Below are 26,245 nucleotides of genomic sequence, written 5' to 3'. Positions count from 1 at the left end.
TGGATAGAGGTATCCAGCTAATTTACTAGCTTATTAAATCATCTGCCAGGCCCACTAAGTGCCAGGATGAGCTGTTGTGATTGTTCATTGTCTGTCCACCTTTTCATCCATCAACTACATATTTATGCCTCCCTTGGAAGAAGGAGGGGTATATTGTTTTGCAGATGTGGGTCGGTCTGTATGTAGACCAATCCGTTTCCGGATGATAACTCAAGAACGCTTGGGCCTAGGATCAAGAAATTTGATAGAAAGATTGGTCATCACCTGCAGATGATCCCTATTAATTTTGAGATCTCTATGTCAAAGATCAAGGTCACAGTGACCCTGAACATTTAAACGGTTTCCGGATGATTACTCAAGAACGCTTGGGCCTAGGATCATGAAAGTTGATAAAGAGGTTGATCATGACCAGCACATGACTTCTGTTGATTTTGAGGTCAGTATGTCAAAGTTCAAGGTCACAGTGACCCGGAACAGATAAACGGTTTCCGGATGATAACTCAAGATTGCTTGGGCCTAGGATTGTGAAAATTAATAGGATGGTTGGTCATGACCAGCAAATGACTCCTATTGATTTTGAGGTCAGTAGGTCAAATTTCAAGGTTACAGTGACCCGGAACATTTTAACCGTTTCCAGACAATAACTTGAGAACACTTGGACCTAGGATCATGAAACTTGATAGGGAGGTTGGTCATGACCTGTAGATGAACCCTATAGATTTTGAAGTCTGTAGGCTAAAGATCAAGGTCACATTCACCTGGAACAGTTAAACCCTTTTCAGACAATACCTAGAGAACGCTTAGGCCTAGGATCATTAAACTTAATACGGAGGTTGATCATGACCAGCAGATGACCCCTGTTGATTTTGAGGCAAATAGGTCAAAGGTCAATGTCACATTGAACCAGAACAGTAGAACTTTTGTTTACAGTGAGCAAATAATTTCTGTTCCTTGTGCAATTACTGAATGCATCAAGGGGGACATTTCGTGTTCGACGAGATCTTGTTTCTTAAAATAATGTCTCTTCTGAAACTACAAGATGAAAACTTTCGGCAGACATGCAGCTCGCAGCTCATTCACCGCAGACTGTTCACAGTCCATTCACCGCAGACTGTTCGCAGCTCATTCACCGCAGACTGTTCGCAGCTCATTCACCGCAGACAGTTCGCAGATCATTCACCGCAGAATGTTCGCAGCTCATTCACCGCAGACTGTCCGCAGATCATTCACCGCAGCCATTCACCGCAGACCACATTTGCATGTGAAAAGTTAATGAAAAGTTAATGGTCCCAAATTCATTTACTTTCTATTAACCAATCATTCACTGACCGTTCACCGCATCCATTCACCACAGACTATTTTTTTCTGTAAGGGGATAGCAAATAATTCAAATTTCAAGAAAATAACTTTGGGAAAGTGTTGAGAAATACCAATCAAATAATATTTCAGCCTTTATTTCAAAAGTTCAGAGAATTTCCAGTAAGATGGGTGATAAATGTTGCAGTGTTTTATGACAAGGAAATATGGATAACGGTATTTTTTTAACATAATATATGAAGAGGTGTTTGTGTATAGTTTGAAACTTATTTAATGAATGTTTGTGGACATTGGTTTTTAAAATCAACCTTTCTGCACAAATCTCACATGAAAATAAAGTTTTACTTTGAAAAGTTGTTGCTGAATGAAAAATAATTAACATATTATTATAAAACCTTTTTTTTTTCTCACATTTTGCAGGTTTATAAACCACATGTCAAATTTCAAGAATGTCCAGTGATTTTAATTTCTATTATTTTTAACTAAAAATTGAGTTATTTAAGAGATGCACAGGGGACACATACTGAAAATCAGTGTAAAATTTATTAGTAATTAGTTTTCTGTTCATAAAAGACTAATGGTGATCATCTTAAGACAAAGTCTATTGAACAATAAGTTTATTCCACAAAATAACTACAAAACTGAAATTTTTCACAACAGAAACATGAAAATTCAAAAGCATGCAATGCTTTAAATGAAAATTAAGTGACTAACACATTGAAATCATTTAGTTTACATGCACTGCTAATTCAGAGTAGAAAAATGACAAAATGACATGCATGGTAAAATGGAATAGTAAAATTCATACATACTCTATAATGCTACTAAGAAGATGCACAGGGGACAAATTGCAGCAAAATATATATTCATAGAATATGTACATAGTAAGTAAAATTCTTTCAACTACACAATATTCAGTAGAGAACATTTACATATGTAGGTAAACTTAAGAGCTTTAGAAGCAATAAAATTGATATTTCCACTTTTAAACCTGAAAATTGGCAACATGGGGAAAAATGCAAACAATGAAATTTAAATTGCCCTGGGTGTCTTATATAATGCTTAATTATCAAGTAATGTCTGCATTTAGCTTACACACTGCTAAGAATATAGAACTGCCACAACATATTACAGTAATGCTATGATAATTGATGAATGTCAAAAAAGGTGCACAGGGGACATCACTTTTGGCTTAAAGTTTGTGGATGTTTAGCAGTCCTTTATATGTGAAGTTGAAAGCTGCTCTTGTATCCATTTTAACTCCCTTTCAAGGAAAATAAAGTAAAAACGCATTTTATTTAAAGAATAAAAGAGAGCTGGCACTTAATAACTGAAAAGGTGCACAGGGGACATTTTTTGGTTTATAGACATATATCAAGATTGTGAGAAAGTTGATTTTTTAAAAACAAAAAAAAAATCATAAGGTGCCTTCACAGCTGAAAGGATAAAGATCTTAAAAAAACATTAGAACTTAAGAAAAATAATGGGGTTAAGAAATTATAGTGTTCAACATTTAAATTTAGTTTTTTTTTTCACTATTTTTGTGAAGGGGGTTCCATCACAAGACATGAACCATTGGTAAGAATAAGATGTAGTTAATGAAAAAAAAGTATTTTGCTTTAAATGTGCAGAGTTTAGGTTACAAAAGCTGTGACAATAAAGCTCGGTTTGAAAAAGTAAAACACAGTTGAAAACTATCCTTCATGCAAAATTTCACACCATTTTTTGGGTGCAAAGGGGACAAAATTAGCTATATAATCTAATATAACTGTAACAAGTTTAGCTTTTAAAAAAGCTAGAAAGTGGCTCGCTTAGCTCTTGTTCTAACAGGGCAGTTATGAAGCACAGTGATATGCCAGTGAAAATTATAGGGTCTGTGATGCCTGGATAGGTCAGTGGTAGAGCGTTTATTGTGGGTACACATGTTATGTGTTCAATGCCTGAACGTGAGCATTTTACCAGAAATTCCCTTGCTTTTTGCTTAGCATTAAAAAGAAAACCAACTTCCTCTCTCTTGTACATTCATGGCGATGGATATCATATAGCGTAATATAAGTTACAGCTATGGCGATGAGAAATTATGTCTTGCACATCTACAGGTTTTTGCGGGAACCTCCAGTGTAGAGAGTTGCAAAAACCGAAAAATTTAACGAGAAGAGCCGAAAAGGAAGGAAGGGAAAAAACGAAAAATTAAACAAGAAGAACCGGATAACGCCTTGAAATTTTGCCTTATTACTATTTCAGATCTTGTCTACATAGTTCTGAGGCGTATATTCATTCATTTTTTCCAGAAAAGGGGCAATCTGAATCTTTCTGCATAATTTCAACAACTACAGTAAGGGACAGGCAATCGATGCATTTTCTACTTGCATAGATTGGCCCTTTGCGTGTCATTGAGCTTCTTTGTGTTCATTGATATAAGATGGTTGCGGCCTACGTGGAATATATGACTTTTTCGTAAACCAGCTTTCGACTGGTCACTTTTTGTAAGCCTGCTTTCGATTGGACACTTCTCGTAAAGGAAATGCTATTTTGTTTTCTTGGTTGCTGGCTTGCATTTGTAATGAAAGTAAAAAGCTGAGAGCCAGGTTTAGGAGATGTTCTGCCTTTTAGGTAGACTTAATAGTAAAATCCTATCGTAATACTGGCTCGTCGAGACGAGCCAGCAAAATGCTTGAGCCATTCAGCTGAAATTGCACACAGTCATTGACTACACTGATTTGGATATGATTTGCTCAAAAACACATTCTAAAACTGAACTGAATTAAAGTAAGGTGAAAAGGAAGAAAAAGCTTCATTATTTTGAAAACCACCCATATAAAGAAAATTAGCATTATATGGAATAAGTGTGGATTTATGTATTTTAAAACTGCTCATGTAGCTTCACTTCTTTAAGCTTATTTTGTAGGTCTACAACACAGTTGATGTAAAAATGTAGTTGAACAATTCATGCATGTCATGAAAAATAATTAATAAACTATTTATTAATTAAATCTTGGTGTAATATAGGCCTACTGTACTTTAGTATGTTATTTCATTCAACTTGTATAAATTTGTTGATATTTTAGTGCATGATCATGCTTCATTCAGACCCTTGACCTTGTCAGCTATGCAGAGGTGTCCTTTCTTTGGCTTACTTTCGTTTTTTTATTATTATTGTAGATTATAGATTCTATATTGAATATTGACATTTACCTGTCTGTACTGTTGGTCGCCGTCAGGTAAGTATTCCCGTTGAATAAGAAATGTCAATGTTCACGCCCAGCACAGGTTCAAACAGTTTACAAATGTTGAAATGACATTATTTCCATGGTGCAGGTTTTCATTCATCTGAAACAAACAGAAGACGAATGAAATGCACAATAGGCCTAATTAATGCTACTTTAGAAATCTTGATGGTTTTTGCCGGATGATTCAGCACGTCCAATCAAACATGTTTTATGGCATAATGCAGAGGGTTTATGGTCGTCTAAGTTCAAATTAATGTCAATTCGATTGCAAAAAGTATATCAACATGTTTTTTTACTATGACAATGATCAATTCTGATCGATTCACTATCCTTGAAACTAAAAGCGTTTGATTCTGCATCTACCTGTAGATCTAAAATGATAGCTAATCTCTGGTGACAGTGATACACGCATGCATATGCTATGTTCTCCGCCCAAATCGTTCCCAGATCTTGAAATAGAGTCGACCGAGTATCAACCTTGTAAAAATAATTAATTTGTATAAATCTATATAATTTTGCACTTACCATCGTTCCTAGTACCAGAGCAACTCGACCTGTCAAAATATGTAAACACACGTGAGGCCTTTTGACAGCACAGTCATGTAAACTTCCGAAGGAAATAGTTAAAATTTATTATTTAAGCATAAATTTAATGTTTGTGAATCCTTCCCTTTGACTGTTTTCACGTTAAGCTCCGAAAATTATGCTATCCTTAATACCATGTGTTCAGCCTGATCACATTTCTACGCACTAACACATTTTTTGTGTGAAAAAAATATGCTGAAATTTATATTTTATTCTGTCAGTTACTTTGTGACTGCAACCATTTCTAAAAATAAAATTGACACATCTGACTTTTGTGTGTATTGCCCTTGTAATGATATTATGGAATTTTGTCATAAATACGCAGGTTTATCTCAAATTAGTAGCGAAATGATGATGTCTGCATGAAAAGAAAAAGAGAAAATAAAAATTATCTGAAATTATCGACTCTAACAGGCATTTTCATCAAATTTATTTAAAAATTGATTGTTCGCAGGAAGTAGATATATTATCTAGGTAAGTTTTGGTCACAATTTTAGACAGAATAATGCTTGTGTGTAGCAGCTGTCGATTTTGAAAAAAAACATGACCTCCTTAAAAATATTTTTTCTGTCTTCTGTCCGGATTTTCGGGTATAAGTTGGCATTTGTTTTTCAAGATATATACTTCAAAACAGAGCTTAATCATTTTCAATAGGCGTTTCATTCATCAAATTGTGTAATTCTTCAGTAAACATTCGCAAAATGATTGTAAAGACAAGCACTAAAATGTCGATATTTTGGCTATAGAATGTACCTTAACGAAGATAGAATACAAAGTATGTTTTACTATTTTAGTTCTTTGTGTAATAACTGGTCTATGGTAACATTGTCGCTGCCACTGTTGTCAACACTGCGCCGTGGCTCATGAAAACTATACCCAGATCTCACCTCCTGACAGTGTGTGAGCAGTTAAATTTGAGAAATGTTTAAGCGTTTCTTTAGCACATTTGACCCTATTGGCCTTTTGATCCTCGGTTAACATGTGAGGCACCCAACGGGGTACAATCCTTTCTTTAACCCAAGTGCTTTGTGAGAATCATATGAGTTGTCCTCGTTGACATGCCAAGAAAAGACGCTATCTCGGACACAGTAAACCTGGCATCATCGTCAATCAGTCGTCTTATAGCAGCAATGTTCTTTTACGTCACTGCTGTTCTTGGCCTGCCAGGACGTGACTGCCGCACTATTTTTAATTTTGTTTGTTTGTTTTGGGTTAAACGCCGTTTTTCAACAGTATTTCAGTCATGTAACGGCGGGCAGTTAACCTAACCAGTATTCCTGGATTCTGTACCAGTACAAACATGTTCTCCGCAAGTAACTGCCAACTTCCCCACATGAATCAGAGGTGGAGGACTAATGATTTCAGACACAATGTTGTTTATCAAATAGTCACGGAGAACATACGCCCCGCCCGAGGATCGAACTCGCGACCCCGAGATCCGTAGACCAACGCTCTTACCTACTGAGCTAAGCGGGCGGGCTGCACTATTTTTAAATTTACGTACCCACCCCACCTGTAACAGTTTTCTCTGATACTGCAGACTTGCTGTTAACTGTGTATCTGCCTTGTAGGTATTTCTAAAGAACAACTTACTTCAATGTACGCTGTAATTTCAGATATTTGTTTGCTTTTCATAACAATATGTATTTTGCTTAGTGTATATGACACTACCTGATACAAAAATAAATATCTTCGAAACAGTACAAGAGTCTTATATAAGACATTGAATCAAGGAGCCATAGAATGTAGGAGGTTGAGTCCATGAAACGGTTTTATTTTATTTTTCTGATAGAACAACAAGACTTCAGAAAATATAGAAAAGCCTGAACTGTTTCTCACAGTGAAAAAAAATGGAAATAGTGAACAATTTACTTTAAAAGCAATAACTAGTATTAACTGTTTGCAATACAAATGTTAAAACTACATTAAGAAGCTACAAATACGCAGAGCATGACTTGTTCGTCAAATACGGATACACATGAAAATATGCTAATTGTTTCCTTTTAAGTGTTTGCATATTTATACCAAATCACACACGTTATTTCTCCATTTCTCCTTTTCATTTGCAATTTGTTCTATTTGTTTATTTGTTAAAAACATTTCTGAAACATAGATAGTTGTTTTAAAACTTTAATTATTCTGCTTTAAAAACTGTCGCCGTACTAGCTTTTGTATGGGTTCGGTAGAGCTTTGGGTTGTATTTGGGACCCTGGGGTTGGTAATAAGGATGTAACAGATACGATCCTGTATGATATGATCCTGTAATTATATATACGCATTCGTACACACAAATGTAAACAATAATGAACAAAATACATACAATTACATCAATCGACCAATACAATTCAATGAAACACATATAAAATAGGGTTATTATAACAGTAGATTGATCTGGGATGCAGTATTCGGCTCTCGTGGATTTTGCCAGATCGGATCTCACGAGGCGCGCAAGCGCCGAGTGTGATCCGACCTTGCAAAATCCACGAGAGCCGAATGCAAAGTCCCAGATCTAGTTATAATGACCCTTTTATTATATACCTTTACCATTTTCATTCTTGTTTTGTTCTTGAACGAAATCTTCAATGTTTATCGATATTAAATGGAACTTAGTGAAGTTTTTATGTGCGCTATTTATAGAAATGTTTCGGGTCATGCATATTTATGAAAATAGTCCGGCAGCATACAATACGGAAGGTACAATACGGAATTTAAAAGGTACAATACGGAATTTTTGTCTGTCTGTTCATATTTAATTGTGAAATACAAGCCGATTTTTTACAGAATTTATATAGGTATATAATAAAGGTAATTATAACACATGTTTACCTGTAGTTATATAAATATACAATCAAAAATAATGGATTTCATTTGATGGGGTACAAAAATGGCATTGTTTACGTTTTGAATGATGGCGGAGAAAGCGGAGAGTGGTGTGATTGGTTATTGACGAATGCAAAAGTTAATCGAACAAAATGGGATAAGTGACGGAGAGACTATCTAAAGCTCTAAATACGACTACATACTTTACTAATTAAACTATTTAGAACACACTATTCCTGCTATAAAACGGGTTCTTTTAGAATACGGAGACTGACAATTGACATGTTGAAATATACTTTTCACAAAAAGACCTATTAAACATAAAGATGCTAACAGGGACCAAAATGTACAAATCCACCCTATGAGACTATGAAAAGTATTACTATCAAATCCTTCTTTTATAACGGTTCAAAAAGTTTAATACTGTTTCTAATATCAACGATTTAGACATTTTGATATAATATAATACACATATGATATTCTGTCTTGAAACGGAATAAACATTATTCACGGGCGCATAGCGCGTTTGAAAATATAAAAAAGATCCCCTTTCTACTTCAGTTATAAAACCTAGTATTTCAACAACTTGCACGAAAGAAAAACCTAGGTTTCTGGAAACTTTTACTTATATTATTAGCACTAAATTATTTTTTAATAAATTGAACAATGTCAGGAAACTCAAAAATGTCAAAGACTTTTCAGTTAAAATGCTGTCTAAGACATTGCGCAGTATCTATAATCATACATTTAATTCTGAATATTATTTAGCAAGTTTAATTGTTTTAAAATTTCTTTTAACTCATTTCTGCAAATAATGTACTAAGAGAGAACCAATCAATTAACATATGATCATTGCTTTTTAGGATGACTCCTCCAAACTAAACCCTTCCGATACGCTGCAGAAGTTGTGTTTATTTTCTCAAAATATCGACACATGCATGCATTATTCACATAAAATATTTGTAAAGCTCTGAAATTAGATAATAATTCTAGGTTCATCACCGTAAGAAAAAATACAAAGGCAACCTGCAGTTTGTCAATTTACAAATAGCCAACGTGGACACTTAAGTTTCGTAAGTTCGGTTGATTTGTTTCTTAACTGTCTGCTTCAACAAGAAATGCTCCAAAACCTGCCTTATTGTTTTCAACGAGAAATCGTTCGACTCTACTACTCACTGAATCGGGTGGTCTTTGCACATAAATTTCGTCATTTGCTTCTAATCTGTGAAGTCCAGATACCGACAAAGAATCCATGGGATATTTTATTTCGTCAGAATTATAATAGCCTCGAAGAGCGTTGTAAATGCCTCCCCTGAAAATGCAATTAAATGTTGGTCAGTATGTGGACAAACGTTATTGCTTTTTGAGAATGCAATTGTAGTTTATCGCTCTATAAATCAAATGAATGTCATCAATATATACATGTGTTTGCTACCATGCAAGAAAGAAATTGTGTTTTTCGAGAAAAAAATCGTCATAAACTCTATTTACATCTTAGGTGATGATAAAATTTTCTATATGTTTTATCATGTATCAAATCATTATCAAGGAATCTGAAGACATTCACTATAGGTTATTTCGAATCTATCAGCACGGTATGTCTAAATATTGAATAAGGAAACAACAGATCCAGGCTTGTCTAATTACTTTTCTTAATGTAAATTTTAGATACGGTGAACAGTTATCGAAAAAAATGTATTTAATATTTTCATTGTGGTTGTGTTTCAAGTGTGAAGAGACCGAACGTCCTGTACAATGCATGTAACTGATGACGTGACACCCATGTTTGTAAACACACCATATAGGAAGGCAGTCGCAGCATTCTTTCAACAAATAACTCGCACTAATATAGGTACATTTGCTCGAAATGTACATGGGTGTATTTCAAGCGTACATGTACTCTCTTGATAATAACTGATACACCACAATTATACCTTATACTTGTATAAACAGTTTTATTGTATTTTCATAAATATTGTTTCTACTATGAGTAACGTCCGCTCAATATTAGTATAAGGTATATATGTAAGCAACTATGGCCAATATGGGATATGAGATGCCTTTAGCTGACGTAATATCCATGTAACAAGAAACTGAAATTTCAAGAAGCATATAGATAAATCGTTGTAACTAGAAGATGCTTTTGTTAAAAAGCGCATGTTTCCCCCAATGCAAAGTCGTATAGGCAAGAAGTCAATAGGGGTCAGGAGCGAAAGTCAAAGAGACACTGATGGCTGGCTGCAATAGGGATCATCTACTTGGCATGTCCAGTCATCCCGCTAAGTTTCAACACTCTTGGCCTAGTTGTTCTCAAGTCACTGTTCAGGCTCCTGTGAACTTGACTTTTGATCAAGTGACCTCAAAATAAATAGGAGTCATCTACTCTGCATGTCCAATCATCCTATTAAGTTTCAACATTCCAGGTCATGTGGTTCTCAAGTTATTTTCCAGAAATGATTTTACATGACCAGGCCCCTGTGACCTTGACCTTTAATAGACTGACCCAAAAATCAATAGGGGTCATCTACTCCGCATGTTCAATCACCTTATGAAGTTTCAACATTCTGGGTCAAGTGTTTCTCAAGTTCTTGATCGGAAATTGCTTTCCATGTTCAGGTTCCTGTGACCTTGACCTTTAACAGAGTGACCCCAAAATCGATAGGAGTCATTTACTCTGCATGTTCAATCATCCTATGACGTTTCAACATTCTGGATCAAGAGGTTCTCAAGTTATTGATCGGAAATCGTTATCAATGTTCAGGCCCCTGTAACCTTGACCTTTAACGGAGTAACCCCAAAAACAATAAGGGTCATCTACTCTACATGACCAATTATTCTATGAAGTTTCAACATTCTGGGTCAAGTAGTTCTCTAGTTATTGATAGGAAATGGTTTTCAATGTTCAAGCCCCTGTGACCTTGACCTTTGATGGAGTTACCCCAAAAACAATTAGGGGTCGTCTACTCTAGCAGCCCTAAAACCCTATGAAGTTTGAAGGTTCTAGATCAAATGATTCTCCAGTTATTGATCGGAAAGGAAATGTGACGTACGGACGGACGGACAGGGCAAAAACAATATGTCTCCCCCAGAGCGGGGGGTGGGGGGGGGGGGGGGAGACATAAATATATAATTTTATTTTCTCATACCTAAACCGTACATCGGAAAAAAATACATCGGATATAGGTGTATACCTGTTGTCCTGTGTTGTCCAGGCAATGTCCAGTACATCATCATTCTTCTTTAAATAGATGCTAACTGCTGGTATTGCAAAACTGAAAATGGTAAACGCCAATAACATTTGTTAGGTATGTTTTTCGCATAATTTGATATATACAAGGGTAATTATTCATGTTTATGCGGGTATATTGACTAGTTGTATTTCAAAAATAGTATAGAGTCATGATTTTGAGTTATTGCACAGGAAGAAAGTTTTCATAAAAAGTATGCATGGTTTTATAATGTCTTAAAAGAATATCGTGTGATGTTGAAATTCTGCATGCGTTATCTATTGACAATAAGCAATCCGGAAGACCAGCTTGCGCAAATGTGCTCCAGTGGTTGTTATTATATTTGTGCTTTACAGTAACATTTTTGGCCTGTTCAACACGATCAGCAAAAGGACGTTGGTAATAGTAAACTGGTCTTGCAAGCAGTGGATGTGTAATATGCAAACGTTTATTCTATTTGATATTTAATGTGATACATGGAATTATTAGATAAAGTCTATGAAATCCTAAATTACTACTAGAATATGTTTCTGGAGAGTTACACATGTCATAAAACGTTTATTGGTTTGTGTGTCAGTTCTATTGTAGTTTCATTGCATGTATTACAAAAGCTAAAGTCAATGCTAAGGGTGTGAGGGTGCACAAAGCATTTTTACATCTCCTGAACGGTCACAGGCAAACCAAGTCTGATACTGATTTACTTGGTTTCGTACAGTTCCCTAATGACTGTCTTATATTGATATTATTTTCATTTTATAATATAGCTCTCTTTTCATACAAAATATGTACGTTCAAAAGTGCTTTACAAAAACATAAAGAACACATACATACATGAAAATACATTGGTAAAAGATTAATTAAAACAAGAGCATCCATAAATTACGTTCAACGTTAAATTACATAACGAGACCAATCCCTTTCTAAACACGAAACAAACCTTTCATGCTTTTTGGTTTAATGCCATTTTCAACAGTATTTCAGATTTTGTTATTTATTTATAACATTATGTGAATGTGATTTGGTTTAACGCCATTTTCAACAGTATTTCAGATTTTGTTATTTATTTATAACATATGTGAAAGAGATGCGTTTTCAAAGATTCTTTAAATGCAGACAGTGAGCTTGAATCTCTGATGCTTGCTAGGAGGGTTCCAAAGCTATGGAGCTGCATGCTTGAAACTTCTGTCACCATACTTTACTGTTGGACTCCTCGGTATAACCAAAGACACCGGGCCATTTGCCGACCTTAAGTCTCTACGAGGCTTGTACATGTCCAGCATATCGATAATGTACTTAGGAGATTCATTGTGCATGGCTTTCGATGTAAGTGTCAAGATTTTGAACTCAATTCGGTGCCGAACCGGAAGCCAATGCAACTCCTTCAAGACCGGCGTGTTGTGTTCGTATCTTGGAGTCCTGGTTATGATGCGAGCCGCTGTGTTTTGTACACATTGAAGTTTTTGCAGTGAGTCTTTGGAAATTCCATACAGCAGCGAGTTACAATAGTCTGCTTTTGATGTAACCAGAGAGTTCACAAGAGACTTGGTAGCATCATCTGTGATGTACTGCCTGGTGTGGCCAATTTGCCGAAGTTGTGCGTAACTAGCTCTACAGAGAGTGTTAATAAGCTGTGTCATGACCATGTTTAAATCCATTCTAGCACCGAGATTCTTCACACAAAATGATAGTTTAATCTGAGAGGGTCCTACTTCCACGCAGATATCTTCGGGTATTTTGGTGTGATTTGTGTGAAACAAAATGACCTCAGTTTTGTCAGCATTGAGCTTCAGCATGTTCTGATGAATCCAAGAGACTATGTCGTTGAGACAGGTTTCAATCCGAGATAGGGCTTCGTGTTAGTCTATATGTCTTACATTTTCAATTGTTCAGAAACAAATATATTACAGAGATTTTTTAAACAAGGTATTTCTAATTATCTCACTTAAGTGCAATAAGCGCACATAATTATAATTATGACTATTTCAGCGAGCTAAATAGACTACATCATAAGTTCTTATGAATACCAAATGATTTATAGTGTTTACTAAAACTTTAGACTTGGACATGTCTGAAATTCTAAAATTGTAGAATATTTGATTACTATAATGTCAATTTGTTCAAATATGATCATGGGTTCTCAAAACTATAAATCTGGTTTTCTTTCTTCCATATATTCAGTTGCATTTATTATATTAGCTGTTAAGTTTGGTTGGCATTTTGATAAGATTTTCCATTGGCTACGATAAACAAAAATTCATTCACATGTAACACCTTTTATAAAAATTTGAAAGGTTTATTTGTCAGAACTGTTTATAGGCCGAATGTTTAGAAGGAAAAGTGCATTTTTGGTCATAAAATTGATTTTAAGATTCAAAAAGATCCCACTACAAAACAAGAAATATATAACTTATATCTGAACCTTGTAAAATACTTATCTAATGCAAAAACCTTGTTTGGCCCTTGGTGAATGAAACAGACAAAGCTCTTTCTTAAAACGTCATTTGTTTTCCCACGTGGATCATTTTAAACCGAATATTAACTAGGTGAGATTACTTCTTCAGAGGACTCTTTCCATTTGCTGTTACTTTCGCAAACACATAGTACACACCACCTCTCAGAATTGTAACTTTCGTAAGAGAATTCTTTGGATTGATGGTTGCACTGAAACAGTCATCTTCCCTGCTAAAGGTTCTATGTTCGGGCCTTTTCCAAATGAAGTTTCCATAAACTGAAAAAAATGTATGTCCGATTTTCAGTTTATATATTTATTAGAAATGATCATATGGCAGCGCAAATGTTAAGATTTAGTTTCTGCTTCTAATATTGCCAAAACCTCATATTCACAGAAAGGGTAATCATTTCTAAATGTAATGTTTTACGAAAATTCCAAAACGTATATAATAGCTTCTTACACTAATTTTGGCAGACACTAAAGAAAATGAATTCCATTTCCTATAGCAGTAAATTTAAACAAGCAAACGCGCATATACATGTCATTTATGTATGATTATCAATTAAACTCCATAATGTCGTCCACAACACACTACAAAAAATAAAACTCTTATTTTGTGATTCTAGTTACAACACCTGACTTTTCGAAATTAAATGACAGTGGTAATTATGCTATGAGGTGGTCAATATATATATATACACCATCTGTGGCACGTGAACTTCCGCTGCCATGGAGATAGAAATTGGGTGTGTTTGAAGATGCTGTAAAGATAATAGAAAAGAAGTTGCTGAGTCAGCTAAATATAGGGAAAAAATCTAGAACAAATAAACCATACTTTTGATAAAAGGTGCAAACAATCTTCATCTAAAATGCTTGTAGGACAAAGCAGATTGTTTTCGCAATTTTGACCTTTCGGAGGGCTTTTAATGGTAGAGTTATACCTGAGGTGCCCCCTTTGTAGATTATTTCATGCACCGATGTAAATCATGATCGTTTATTGCAAATGGCTTTCAAGCTGGGCTTTGAACCAACATCACTGAGAGGCAATTGGATCAAAGTTAGCTTTCATACCTACTAGCCCTACCCGACCTGATATATCTATTGTTTTTATCATTGTGGCCATGAAGAACTTTAAGTGTCTTCTTTCACCTGTTATATATAGTCATGAACTGTTTTCATAATGAATTTCCAATCCTATGAGCATTTCAAAAGAGTTTCATATCTAAAATCATAATGGGGTCACGAATAATATGTAACTGTTCAATAACTTCATTCACAAATGTACGAGTACAGACAATTTAAATCAGATCAGATAATTGTTGCATTACTGAATTTGTCCAGTTTGCATTAAATCAATAAAAGATGCAATTATCGTATACAATGTATCGTGCTGAGAAACCACTATTGTTCATACTTTTTTTTTTAATTATATTGTTGCGTCTATGTACATATGAAATAGTGTCCTCAAGAAATAGCTGTTTTCGTTGAACTACTCAAGTCTTTTTAACATTAGCATATTCTGTCTTTGCTACCAGTGCACACCAAGATCATGCTGATCATGGTCTGCACTGTTTGCTATATAGTCAGTAAATTTTCTTAGCAGGGTAAAGGTTAATATCGTAAGAAGATTTTGCAATATTATTTCACGTATGAGTTTCAAAACACCATAATGAATAAACATAGGTTAACACGAGCAGCAGTACAATTAACATTTCAATATAGCTATTGACCTAAGAGCGGGGTTAGAATGATATTGTATAGAACGTGATGGTACATAACACATAACGTTAAAATGACACGTGGTCGAAATCAGAATTATATATGACAAAATTAGAAGGAAGTTTCATGTGGCTTGGTGTCGGATAAATATTAATCATAAAAAAAATAAAAAATATAGAAATTGAATATCAAGCTGTTAAGCAAGAAAATCGTCGTCTTTCTGAAGAGTTATTGGATTTACAATCAAGATCCATGAGAGACAATCTCTTATTCTATAATTTTGATGAATGTATCACTACTGAGAAGAGAAAAAGTGAGGACTGTTCGAAAAAAAATCTAGATTCTTGCGAGAAAGATCTGGGAATCACAGGTGCTAAGGATACAATAACAATTAATCGTGCCAATCGCATCGGAAGATACGATCGAGCCAAGACTCGCCCGATAGTGGTTAACTTTAGTCACACCCCTGATAAAATTAACGTTAAACAAAAAGTATTTGAAAAACGTGAATCTATAGAAATCAAGGTCTCTGACCAATACCCAAAGGAAATACAAGAGCGGCAAATGAAATTTATTCCGGAACTCATTAAAGCTAAAAATCAAAACAAAACAGCAGTTCTGGTTTACGACAAATTGTACATTGAAGGTCGTAGATTTGTTTCATCTTCAGATTAGGAAATTTTGGAGAAGCAGCTTAGCTTTTTACTTTGGAATGTTCAAGGAATAAAAAAATAAATTAGACGAACCGGACTTTTTGAATTTTATAAATTCGTACGACATTCCCGTGTTAAATGAAACATAGAATTCAAAATCAGCAAATATTGCACTGATGGATATTGTTCTTTTGTTTGTGCTCGTCCGAAAACAAATCGTAGAGCGAAACGTTTTAGTAGAGGTATTATCATATATTATAGAGAAGAGTACTTGAATACAATAGAGTTAGTGAGCTTACATTCAAACGGAATTGTATGGTTTAAATTGAAAAGGGAATGTTTTGTGACAATCAATAATTAATATTTTTGTAATACGATTTTATGATCAGCTGAATTCTGATATAAGAAAGTATAGTTTTCTCGGCGACGTATTTTTGACAGGTGACCTGAATTCAAGGACAGGAAAAACCTGACTTTGTGCAAAATATTGATCTTGACCATTATGTCGATTTACCCGAAAGCGATCAGTCTGTACTGGAGATTCCGGCACGCATTTCTCGCGATAACCAAGTGAATAGTTTTGGTAACCGTTTATTATCTCTTTGTAAGGAAAATGAGATTATTATTGCTAATGGAAGGCTCGAGGAAGAAGAATTTACATGTCATAATGTAATTAGAATTAAAAATGCATCCAGTCCGCCCGCTTAGCTCAGTAGGTAAGAGCGTTGGTCTACGGATCGCGGGGTCGCGAGTTCGATCCTCGGGCGAGGCGTATGTTCTCCGTGACTATTTGATAAACGACATTGTGTCTGAAATCATTAGTCCTCCACCTCTGATAATTCATGCGGGGAAGTTGGCAGTTACTTGCGGAGAACAGGTTTGTACTGGTACAGAACCCAGGAACACTGGTTAGGTTAACTGCCCGCCGTTACATGACTGAAATACTGTTGAAAAACGGCGTTAAACCCAAAACAAACAAATAAAAATGCATCCAGTGTAGTTGATTATCTTATAACAATTTTGAATACATCTGCGGATGTCTCTAAATTGCTTTTTGTACTTTTAGCATGTGTTTAGTTCTGCTCAACCCGGGGCTAGAGGGCGTGGACGGTAGCATGCATTTCCACTACCGTCCATGAACAGACTCAATTAAACCGAGCCTGCAACATTTTCGTTTTTGTCGTGTTGAGCGACCTGTGAAGTTTTCACTTTTCGTTTTTTATGATTTTCCTTTTATTTTCCACATGAATGTACATAGTTTGACTGAATTTCCAGGTCATTGCCCAGTAACTTTTTCACTGAATATTGAGAATAATTTTTTCTATAGGACTGATATTTTAACCTATGATAAGATTGTATGGGAACACACAGACTTACAAAAAATGCAAACTTTACTGGATGAGAATAAACATGTACTGATGAATTGTCGTAAAAGCTGAGTACAGGTGATATTGATGTATGTATTAATGATTTTTCCAAAACAGTGTATGATATTTCATATCAGGTAAATGAAAGATGCTACACTGGTCATAGACAGATGCGTACTAAGAATAAAAAAATGCCGTGGTTTAATGATTAGTGTAGGCTGGCAAAGGCCGTTTTTCAAACAGATAAGAGAATTGTCCATTCAAATAGAAGTGAATTAAATAAAATAAAATTTCTTACCAGGAGAAAAGAATTTGCAATAGTAAAACGAAATGCAAAACGTTCTTATTATATTAAAGAAAAAAAAGAAACTGAGTAGTATGAGCAAAAAAAGTCCACGGAAATTTTGGAAATATATTAATAAGTTTAAGAAAAAAAAATGAAATCGGCTGACGTGAGCCCACATGATTTTGTTGAACATTTTAAGAATCTTTCAAACACAGCTCATAATGAATTTTCAGCTGAGAATGTCTATGAGGGACGAAATGAAGAGATACATATTGAAGAATGAGACTGCCCGTTTAATGTTGAGAAGGTTTCAAGAACTGTTAAATCTTTGAATAGATATAAAATCTGTGATTATGACAAGAATGTAGCTGATTTTTTGATTGATTCAAACTATTTCATATCTCCATATTTGGTAACAATTTTTAACAAAATATATGACTCGGGTATATATCCTGAGGCATGGCGTAAAGGTATTATTGTACCAATTCATAAAAAGGTGGTGTTACAATCCCCTCAAATTATAGAGTTATAACGCTAGTAAATGTTGCTGGTAAAATATTTTCGTTGTTACTCAGAAACAGATTAAACAAAATCATGTTTTCAATGAATCGCAATTCGGATTTAGAGATAATCATTCCACAGTAGACTGTATATTTATACTTCATTGTTTGATTCAAAAAGTGTTGTTTAGTAAATCAAAATTGTACTGTGCTTTTAATGACTATGAGAAACTTTTTGACACAGTTATTAGAGATGCTTTATGGGTAAAGCTTTTAAAAGAAGGTGTCAATTCTAAAATGATTAATATTATCGAATCAATATATGCAAATGTTAAATCTTTTGTTCAGATGTCTTCGGATATGAATTTGTCAAGAGTAGGATTGAAGCAAGGGGAGCCACTCTCGCCTCTACTTTTTATCCTTATCATAAACGACATAAATGAAGATATCGATTTTAATCAATTAAGTGAAAATTACCCAAATCAGTTGAGTATGTATATGCTTCTTTTAGCTGACGATATAGCTTTATTCACAACTTATCCTGAGAGTTTGCAAGCGCAGTTAAACATTATTCCTACTTATTCTACTAAATGGGGTCTAAAAATAAATGTATCAAAACAAAAATATGTATTTTTGAGGAGAAGAAACAAGTCAATAATTTTATATGGACAATAAATGGCGAGAGTATAAAGGTAGTTGATAACTTTACATATCCTGGCGCTGATCTGATACAGAAAATATGAAATATTCTGTTAAAACACTTTCAGATCAAGCTCTTCAAGCATATACATTGTAATTCCTTGTTATCTTTACTTGATAGAGTCAACTTAGATATTAAAACTAAGATGGCACTATTTGATTCAATGGTTGTACCAATTATTTTGTACAGCTCTGAGGTATGGGGCATTTATGACTTTAAAGAGGTCGATAAATTGCGCGTGAAATTCTGTAAAAAGATGTTAGGAGTGAAACAACAAACTCCTAATATTGCAGTATTAGGAGAATTGGGTAGATATCCACTGTGAAACGCTTCAAAACATTGTTGCCTTAAAATGACGTCATTGACGTCATGACGATACGTGTCAGTCACCGCGCAAAATTAATAGCATTTATTTTGAAAGTACGTAATTCTGTGTATTTTCTTTATTTGAACTATTTCCAAACAGTCATTATTTGCTGAAATATTTTTGTGAGTCTTTTGCTCTGAATAATAATAAATATTTTGCTTCTTTTATGTAGTTATATTGAAATGTTATGCGGAATGTAAGAAAATGGATGATGGTAACCAATGTTATTTGGAATACAGTTGGGTGAAAGTCTATTTTTACGGCCATTTGCAAATAAAAGACTGGCAGTTTGATTTGCAATACTTATTTTTCAGTTTCCGTTGATAATTTGTTACTTATATACTAAAGATAAGAGGTAAGGGTAGATTTCTCGGAAGCACAGCAAGTGCTCAGTGATTCCAAGGAATCAGTAAATCTATAACAACACTGAGACATAGTACGGGGCAACCTTATGGGCGGCGGTTACCGCCAAATTAGTAAATATACAATCCATTCATAAACAAGTCAGTCAGTGCATAGCATTTCAACGCCGTCTAAAACTCTATCCCGTCCAGTAAATTTGCATTCAACGCATTGTATTTTGAAACCATTTAATACAAAACTTCATTCCATCCATCTAAACATAGAACGATGCATTGAAAAACTTGTTGCGATGCACCGTAATATGAAATCATCCAACAAAACATGATACCATGCAGCTCATCGGAGGCCGTTTAACACAACGTGAGTTCGTGCAGTGTAAAATGAAACGATTCATTAAAGCTTGGCGCCGTCTAATGCATACTGAAACCGTGTTGTGTGATTTGGAGCGGCGTATTAAAATTAAACGCCATGCAGCCAAATGTGAAGCCGTTTAACGAAACACGAGTACGTGCATTGTAAAAGGTTAATAAGACTATCAGTTCATAAGTTTGCCCTGTTATAAATATAGATTCTGGATTAGTTTTACATATGAATATCTTAAAATTTGTCCTTAAACCGACCTTACTCACACAAAGCGGTTTCGATATGCATTAGACGGCGTCAAGTTGTAATAAATCATTTCATTTCACACTGCACGTACTCATGTTGTGTTAAACGGCTTCACATTGAGCTGCATGGTATCATGTTTTGTTGGATGATTTCATATTATGGTGCATCGCAACAAGTTTTTCAATGCATCGTTCCATGTTTTGATGGATGGAATGAAGTTTTGCAGTAAATGGTTTCAAAATACAATGCGTTGAATGCAAATATATTGGACGGGATGGAATTTTAGACTAGACAGTGTTGAAATGCACTGCACTGACTGACTTGTTTATGAATGGATTGTATATTTACTAATTTTGGCGGTTACCGCCGTCCATACAACCTTTTACAGCTCCCACACAGCACTAACCTAAATGTCCGCTGTTGTGACTACAAAAGATAAGAGGTAAGGGTAGATTATTCGGAAGCACAGAGCAAATGCTCAATGGTTCCAGGAATCAGTAAACTAAGCTCTAAAAGTGTTCGAATTTCAGTAGAATATTGTAGTTTCTTGGATTGAATTGGCGTTACCATGGAAACGAAGCCAGTGACCTATATATCTAAATGTAAAATTCAAAAGCGTTAACATTGGTCTATTTAGGGAACACAGCTTCGGCATTTTATTTTCATTTCAACAATATCCATGAGAATAAAAGCAACATGCGGAACTATTTTTCCATGAAAAATGCCAGACGAAGGGTACTGCTGTCAGTATTTTAAGCTGTGAATTTGTTTGAATAAATGCAAATAACACGAAAATATTACTTTCGTTAGAAATAACATATTTTAAAGCTACTTTAACAAGAAAGATAATTTTATTCAATTTGTTTTATAAGAAATTACGACAAAAAGCAAGATATAAGCTATTTCAAACATCTCTGTTGCCATGGTTACTTTAAACTTTAAGAAAAATAGGGTACCATGTAAAGTGCTTGGTATTTTGCTAATAATAATACCCAAAATTTCCATGTTGGTCACTAACGGAATGGCACTGAAGCTGTCGAAAACCCCGTTTTTATACATAGTTGTTTAAAAATAAGAGAAAATGCGTTTCCATGGAAACACGAGCCCCGCTACATATACATTTTAAGCTTATATTAGAAAGCTAACGCGCATACTAGTAAAAATTATCAACTATGCAGACTTCTACGGATATCAATGAAACCAAAATACACTGAAAAGTGTAAAATATCCGTATTTTCCTTCTTCTTTCAATATAAAATACCTTTGGTTGGTCATGTTCTTCAAACCTGAATAAAAATTTAACTTGAAGGGTCAGAGATAAACGAAATTGAGATTGTAGCAGTTAAAATATCCTATTACACGAAATACAAAACATTGCTGCGGTTCAATTAATCTGAAATTACCCTGGTAACAAGGTAACCTACCTCCTTAAGTTATGAAAACGTTCAGGTAATCCATACCAAATGCAAGAAATACATTTACCTGTTCTTGTTTGACGACCCGTCTTTTTGCTAGCCTGCAAGTGACAAAGAAACTTTTTGTAACATGGCAGGAAATGAAATGTTGCATGTTGACTTTGACTAAAAGTGTGCTGTGGTATTTGTTGAATGAACTTACTGTTTCAGCAATAAAAACAATATACGTTTTTTTTACACTATTTTCTAATGTGCCATGAAAATAACTGAACATCATTATATTAACCTCAACAAAAGTGTTTTTCAAAAAGAAGATGTAGAATGCTGCCTTGTATTAAATCATATGATAGATGATATATTAACAAACAACTGTTGTACATTTCTTAGATTTTTTCTACAAATAAGTATTTCTCTTTATTTTGCACACGCGTCTAGAAAAAAGGTCTGTGTATTTATTCAATTACAACCATACTGTGCTAGTTTGATTTGCTGACAATTAGTTTTGATATGACGGAATTTTAATTATGTGTAAATAAAATTGAATTAAATAATCGTACTTAAATAGAACGTAACTATGGTAAAATTACAAAATATATTTTGGTACGATTTGATTCAAAATTATATATATTCTTATAATTTATGCTAGGACATCTACCATTGCTACCAATATAATTTGTTCGTGTGAATAATAACATTGCAAACTTAATGTACATGCGTACTAAGATTTTTTTCAACTCAATAATCAATTATATTTTAACAAGAATTACGAAAAATACCGAAGAACTGACCACATACACGAATATATTTGAAATGAGACAATTCTAAAACAAATTACAAATATGAAGAAACATGCTCTATATAATAAAAATGCACATACTGGAAGGCCAGCAAATGGAGACTGAATGTAGCTCGATATGAACAAGAGAAAATAAATAAATAAGCAAGCAAGCAAATGATGAAAACTTGCTGATTTATTTACCTTTTCTGTATCGTTATTGCCCCCCAAGGCTCTGTAGTATTATTTCCTGTGTTATTAGGCGTAAAACAATGTCTGTTTCCGGTATCCCGACCTACCCTAAATTTTTGGCCAGACCCTAAATGTTTCTATGGCCTTGGAGAATGTAACAAAAAGCAAAACTACACTTTTAATGCTTTAAACATGGTCAGTGATGTTAGAAATCAACTTACTGATGCTCTAAAGGCATAACCCCCTTATTTGTATTCATTTTTTGACACAAAAAATAATTTCCAAAAAGTCTCACATAATAAATATTTTTTTTTTAAAAATCCGACCTAACGACCCCAATATTTTTAGCATGTTACCGGAAACAAAGATTTATTTAGGCCTTATCATATCTTTAATCTTTTCGACATTCACCTTTATTTGCTCATCATGATTTTGTATTTACATGTGCAGTGGCATTTGAGTCAAAAATGATATAAGGCTAAACAGCATACACACTCAAATACATAAATTACGTTTGTCAAAATGGCTACATAATCTTCTTAAATGCATCCGCTATTTATCTATTGTTTCAGCGTTATTTCCAGTGTCAATATGGGTTTCCGGATCTTTAAGAACTGTTATGTATTCCGTTTTCAGAAGTGACATGTTGGAAACTTCCACAATTGATCAATATGACTACATTCTTCTACTTTCCAGATTTTATTAAATAAAACTGGGGCTTTTGCATTGAAGCTAGACGTTCACCCTCGATTTATCCACATCATAACCAAAGGCTGGTCAGGCATATTAACTATCAATGGCAGCAAGGCCTTGAGTATTTATTTATATTCCTAGAAATTCAGAAATAGAACAACAGTCTTAAATGTCGAAAATATATGCTGATTATTAGCCCGACAATGCAAAAAGTGACATGCAATGTGATATGTTTTATCAACTACCTAACAAGTTAATTTAGCAAGTTACTTAAGCAGATAATCGTTTTGCTTATTCCTTATTTTTATTATGTCTTCGTAATAAATTCTATAATTGTAAAGAACAACATCGTATTATTTGACTTATCTTTTATAATTTTATATATTGTGCACTAATCATACCTTATATTCATACACGTTTTGTTCTTTTGGCAGTCTCTGTACATATTGAGATAAATATCAAAGTTGCAAAATAAGCAAGGAAATTTGAAAAGGCATACATTTATTCGTAAGCAAAGACTAAACATCCTGTCAAACAATAATGTGCAAAATAATCAATCTGACTAAAGTACATCTCCTATTACGCTACGCATAGGATCTGAGAACGACCTATTCATTGCCTCGTTCTGACGACCCTTTCGCTAGCCAATCAGAGCCTAACTTACAACATCTTGCAAATCTACCTGTAGCCTTGACTTTTGATATTTACAATTCTTATGTCGTAATGTATCAGATAGCCGGTTAGCTCAGTCGGTAGGCCACTTGCTTTGTAAGCGAGGGGTCCCGGGTTCGAGCCCTGAAACATTTTTCTTACTCTTTGACATTCGAACAAGTCGTCTGATTGGATAAAATAAAAATAGCAATACTGGAAATCCAAAATATACGGAAAACGAATGTGAATGGGTCGTTCTCAGATCTTCGTTTAGAAGATCAAGTACTTAAGTCAGATTGCAAAATAATATATGTAACTGCACCGTTTTGCCTGAAAAACAATATTTGGCCAAACATTGTGAACGGAATCAGACAGAATTCGACATGGCAGCAGCATTTTTGCATGATTGTTAGAGATAGCATTCGCAAATTGTGGTAACACTAATTTATCTACGAGACAGGTTTGCATTCAACAGAATACATGTGCATGTACAAATTTAAAAAAAAATAAATAAAAAAGAACACAAATATAATAATTGAAAAATACATTTCATACATTTTTATTCATTTAATAAAGACATAGTGTCCTGTTTTAGAGACAGATACAATGAACACTGCTCATTATCTCTATGTGTATGTTCACGTAAACACTCAGAATTTAAAACAAAACCTTTATACTAAAGTTTACTTAACTTTCAAGAAACATATTTAGTATTTTGGTTGTGTTACGAAACGGTTGCAATTATCTCAAAGTAGTAATTTTGCTTAATGGAAAATTAAGTTTACAAAAATATTTTAGGTTGAGAGTTAACAATATAAACAAGTACTGTTGTAATCTCAAAAGTGGTCACAACATATAATGAAGACACGTTTCAAATTAAAAATGAATATCATTCTTCATTTCTGTGAATAATTCGAGGTAGATTAAAACCATTTCCACTGATTAAACAACAGGTAAAATCACAGTACTTTACATCTAAAAGGGTTATACAAATAGTGGTTAGATAATCCGTGTCAGCAGAACAAACACTATAATAGCCTAGTCAAGCAGGACGACATTTTCTCATTTCCCTTTTGCCATAAAAATATCTAAAAAAATCTTTTGGAAGAATAAAACAAAGCAAAATGAACTAATAACAGACTCGGTTTTATTTAGTCAGATTTCAAATGAACATTGGTGTTCAAAGTGGTTATTGCAATAACTCGTAACGTACTGTGCCACAGCAAACTTTTTATTCCGTTAAAATTTCTGGACAGGAAATCCTTGTGATATTGTGAAATCCTGTGCTGATTGAACTATCTTAGCAAAGTATAGATACTCTTACCTTATGAACTTGCCATACTGGTGTGAACTGATTAGAACTGAACATTTATAAATGAAAACCACAATAACATTTGAAATACTTAGTACCTTTTTGACATTATTTATTTTAGATGTGTAAATAACATGGATATTGAGACGAATTTGATGTTTTCCCGGCTCAATTTAACATTTTATCCAAGATCCATAAGGAATATGTTTCTAAATTTCCACTGGCCAATTGTCGCAGGTTGTAATTCAACAACGGAAAATATATACTGAAAACTATTCTACTTATATTAAGGATACTAGTGACTATATTAAAAAAAATTAAGCCTGTGAAGTTTAAAAGTAAAACCTCGTATTTAGTTACTATTGATGTGAACCCACTGTATGCCAGTACTAAACCCACTAGTGAAAATATTGCTGAGTTGTTACAACTTCTTCTTGAGAATAACTGTTATTATCGTCAGTGTATTGGCAAGCTATGGGTAGTTTCATGGCTCCGGCATGCGCATCTGTATTTACGGGAAATTTGAAAACGACTTTTTAAATTCAAGAGATCTGAAGCCGACACTATGGTTCCGATTCTTGGACGATATCTCGTTGATCTGAGACCATTTAAATGAAGAACTTTATTAGTGCCATCAGTGAATTCCATCCATCAATTAAATTTTCCCACGCTATTTCTCTGGCGGAGGTGTCTTTTCTGGATGTGACTGTTAGGAAGACTAATTCATTATATATTAAAAGAAGTGTTTATGTGAAAATTACTAACATTCATCAATTTGTAAAATATTCTTTAAATTTAGTCACCCCAAATCTTGTAAAGATGGAATACCTTTTAGCAAAGCAAAAAGGTATTGAAGAATTATTTCTAATAATAACAGTTTCCGAAACTCAATCATGAATTACGTCAATTTTTTCTAGAGTGATATTATCCACGTGATATTGTTGATAGAGCTGTTGGAAAAGTGTCTTATTTAAGCCAGGAACAGGCACCAAGTACTACTGAAAATCTTAAA

General features: G+C 34.2%; 1 protein-coding gene across 6 annotated transcripts in view; it reads right to left on the bottom strand.

The window, feature by feature from the left end:
* LOC128558690 (uncharacterized) overlaps positions 1 to 26,245 on the bottom strand; it is an 83,942-nt gene that overhangs the window by 15,304 nt on the left and 42,393 nt on the right. For 2 of the 6 annotated variants that reach the window (XM_053548763.1, XM_053548762.1), the window contains exons 3-9: positions 21,678 to 21,711; positions 14,333 to 14,392; positions 13,733 to 13,907; positions 11,144 to 11,224; positions 9,129 to 9,264; positions 5,073 to 5,101; positions 4,513 to 4,647 (exon numbers count right to left, since the gene is read on the bottom strand). In XM_053548763.1, the coding sequence (XP_053404738.1) occupies positions 5,081 to 5,101; positions 9,129 to 9,264; positions 11,144 to 11,224; positions 13,733 to 13,907; positions 14,333 to 14,392; positions 21,678 to 21,711 (507 nt within the window). In that variant the 3' untranslated portion in view covers positions 4,513 to 4,647; positions 5,073 to 5,080. Of the gene's footprint in view, positions 1 to 4,512; positions 4,648 to 5,072; positions 5,102 to 6,890; positions 9,265 to 11,143; positions 11,225 to 13,732; positions 13,908 to 14,332; positions 14,393 to 21,456; positions 21,482 to 21,677; positions 21,712 to 26,245 lie in introns of those variants that run through there. The other 4 variants (XM_053548760.1, XM_053548759.1, XM_053548764.1 and 1 more) reach the window with 4 other exon arrangements.

The sequence above is a fragment of the Mercenaria mercenaria genome, chromosome 7 (genome assembly GCF_021730395.1).
Source record: "Mercenaria mercenaria strain notata chromosome 7, MADL_Memer_1, whole genome shotgun sequence".
Classification (NCBI taxonomy): domain Eukaryota; kingdom Metazoa; phylum Mollusca; class Bivalvia; order Venerida; family Veneridae; genus Mercenaria; species Mercenaria mercenaria.
Note: the sequence above shows the minus strand (reverse complement) of the source record. Positions and strands in the feature narration are given on the sequence as shown.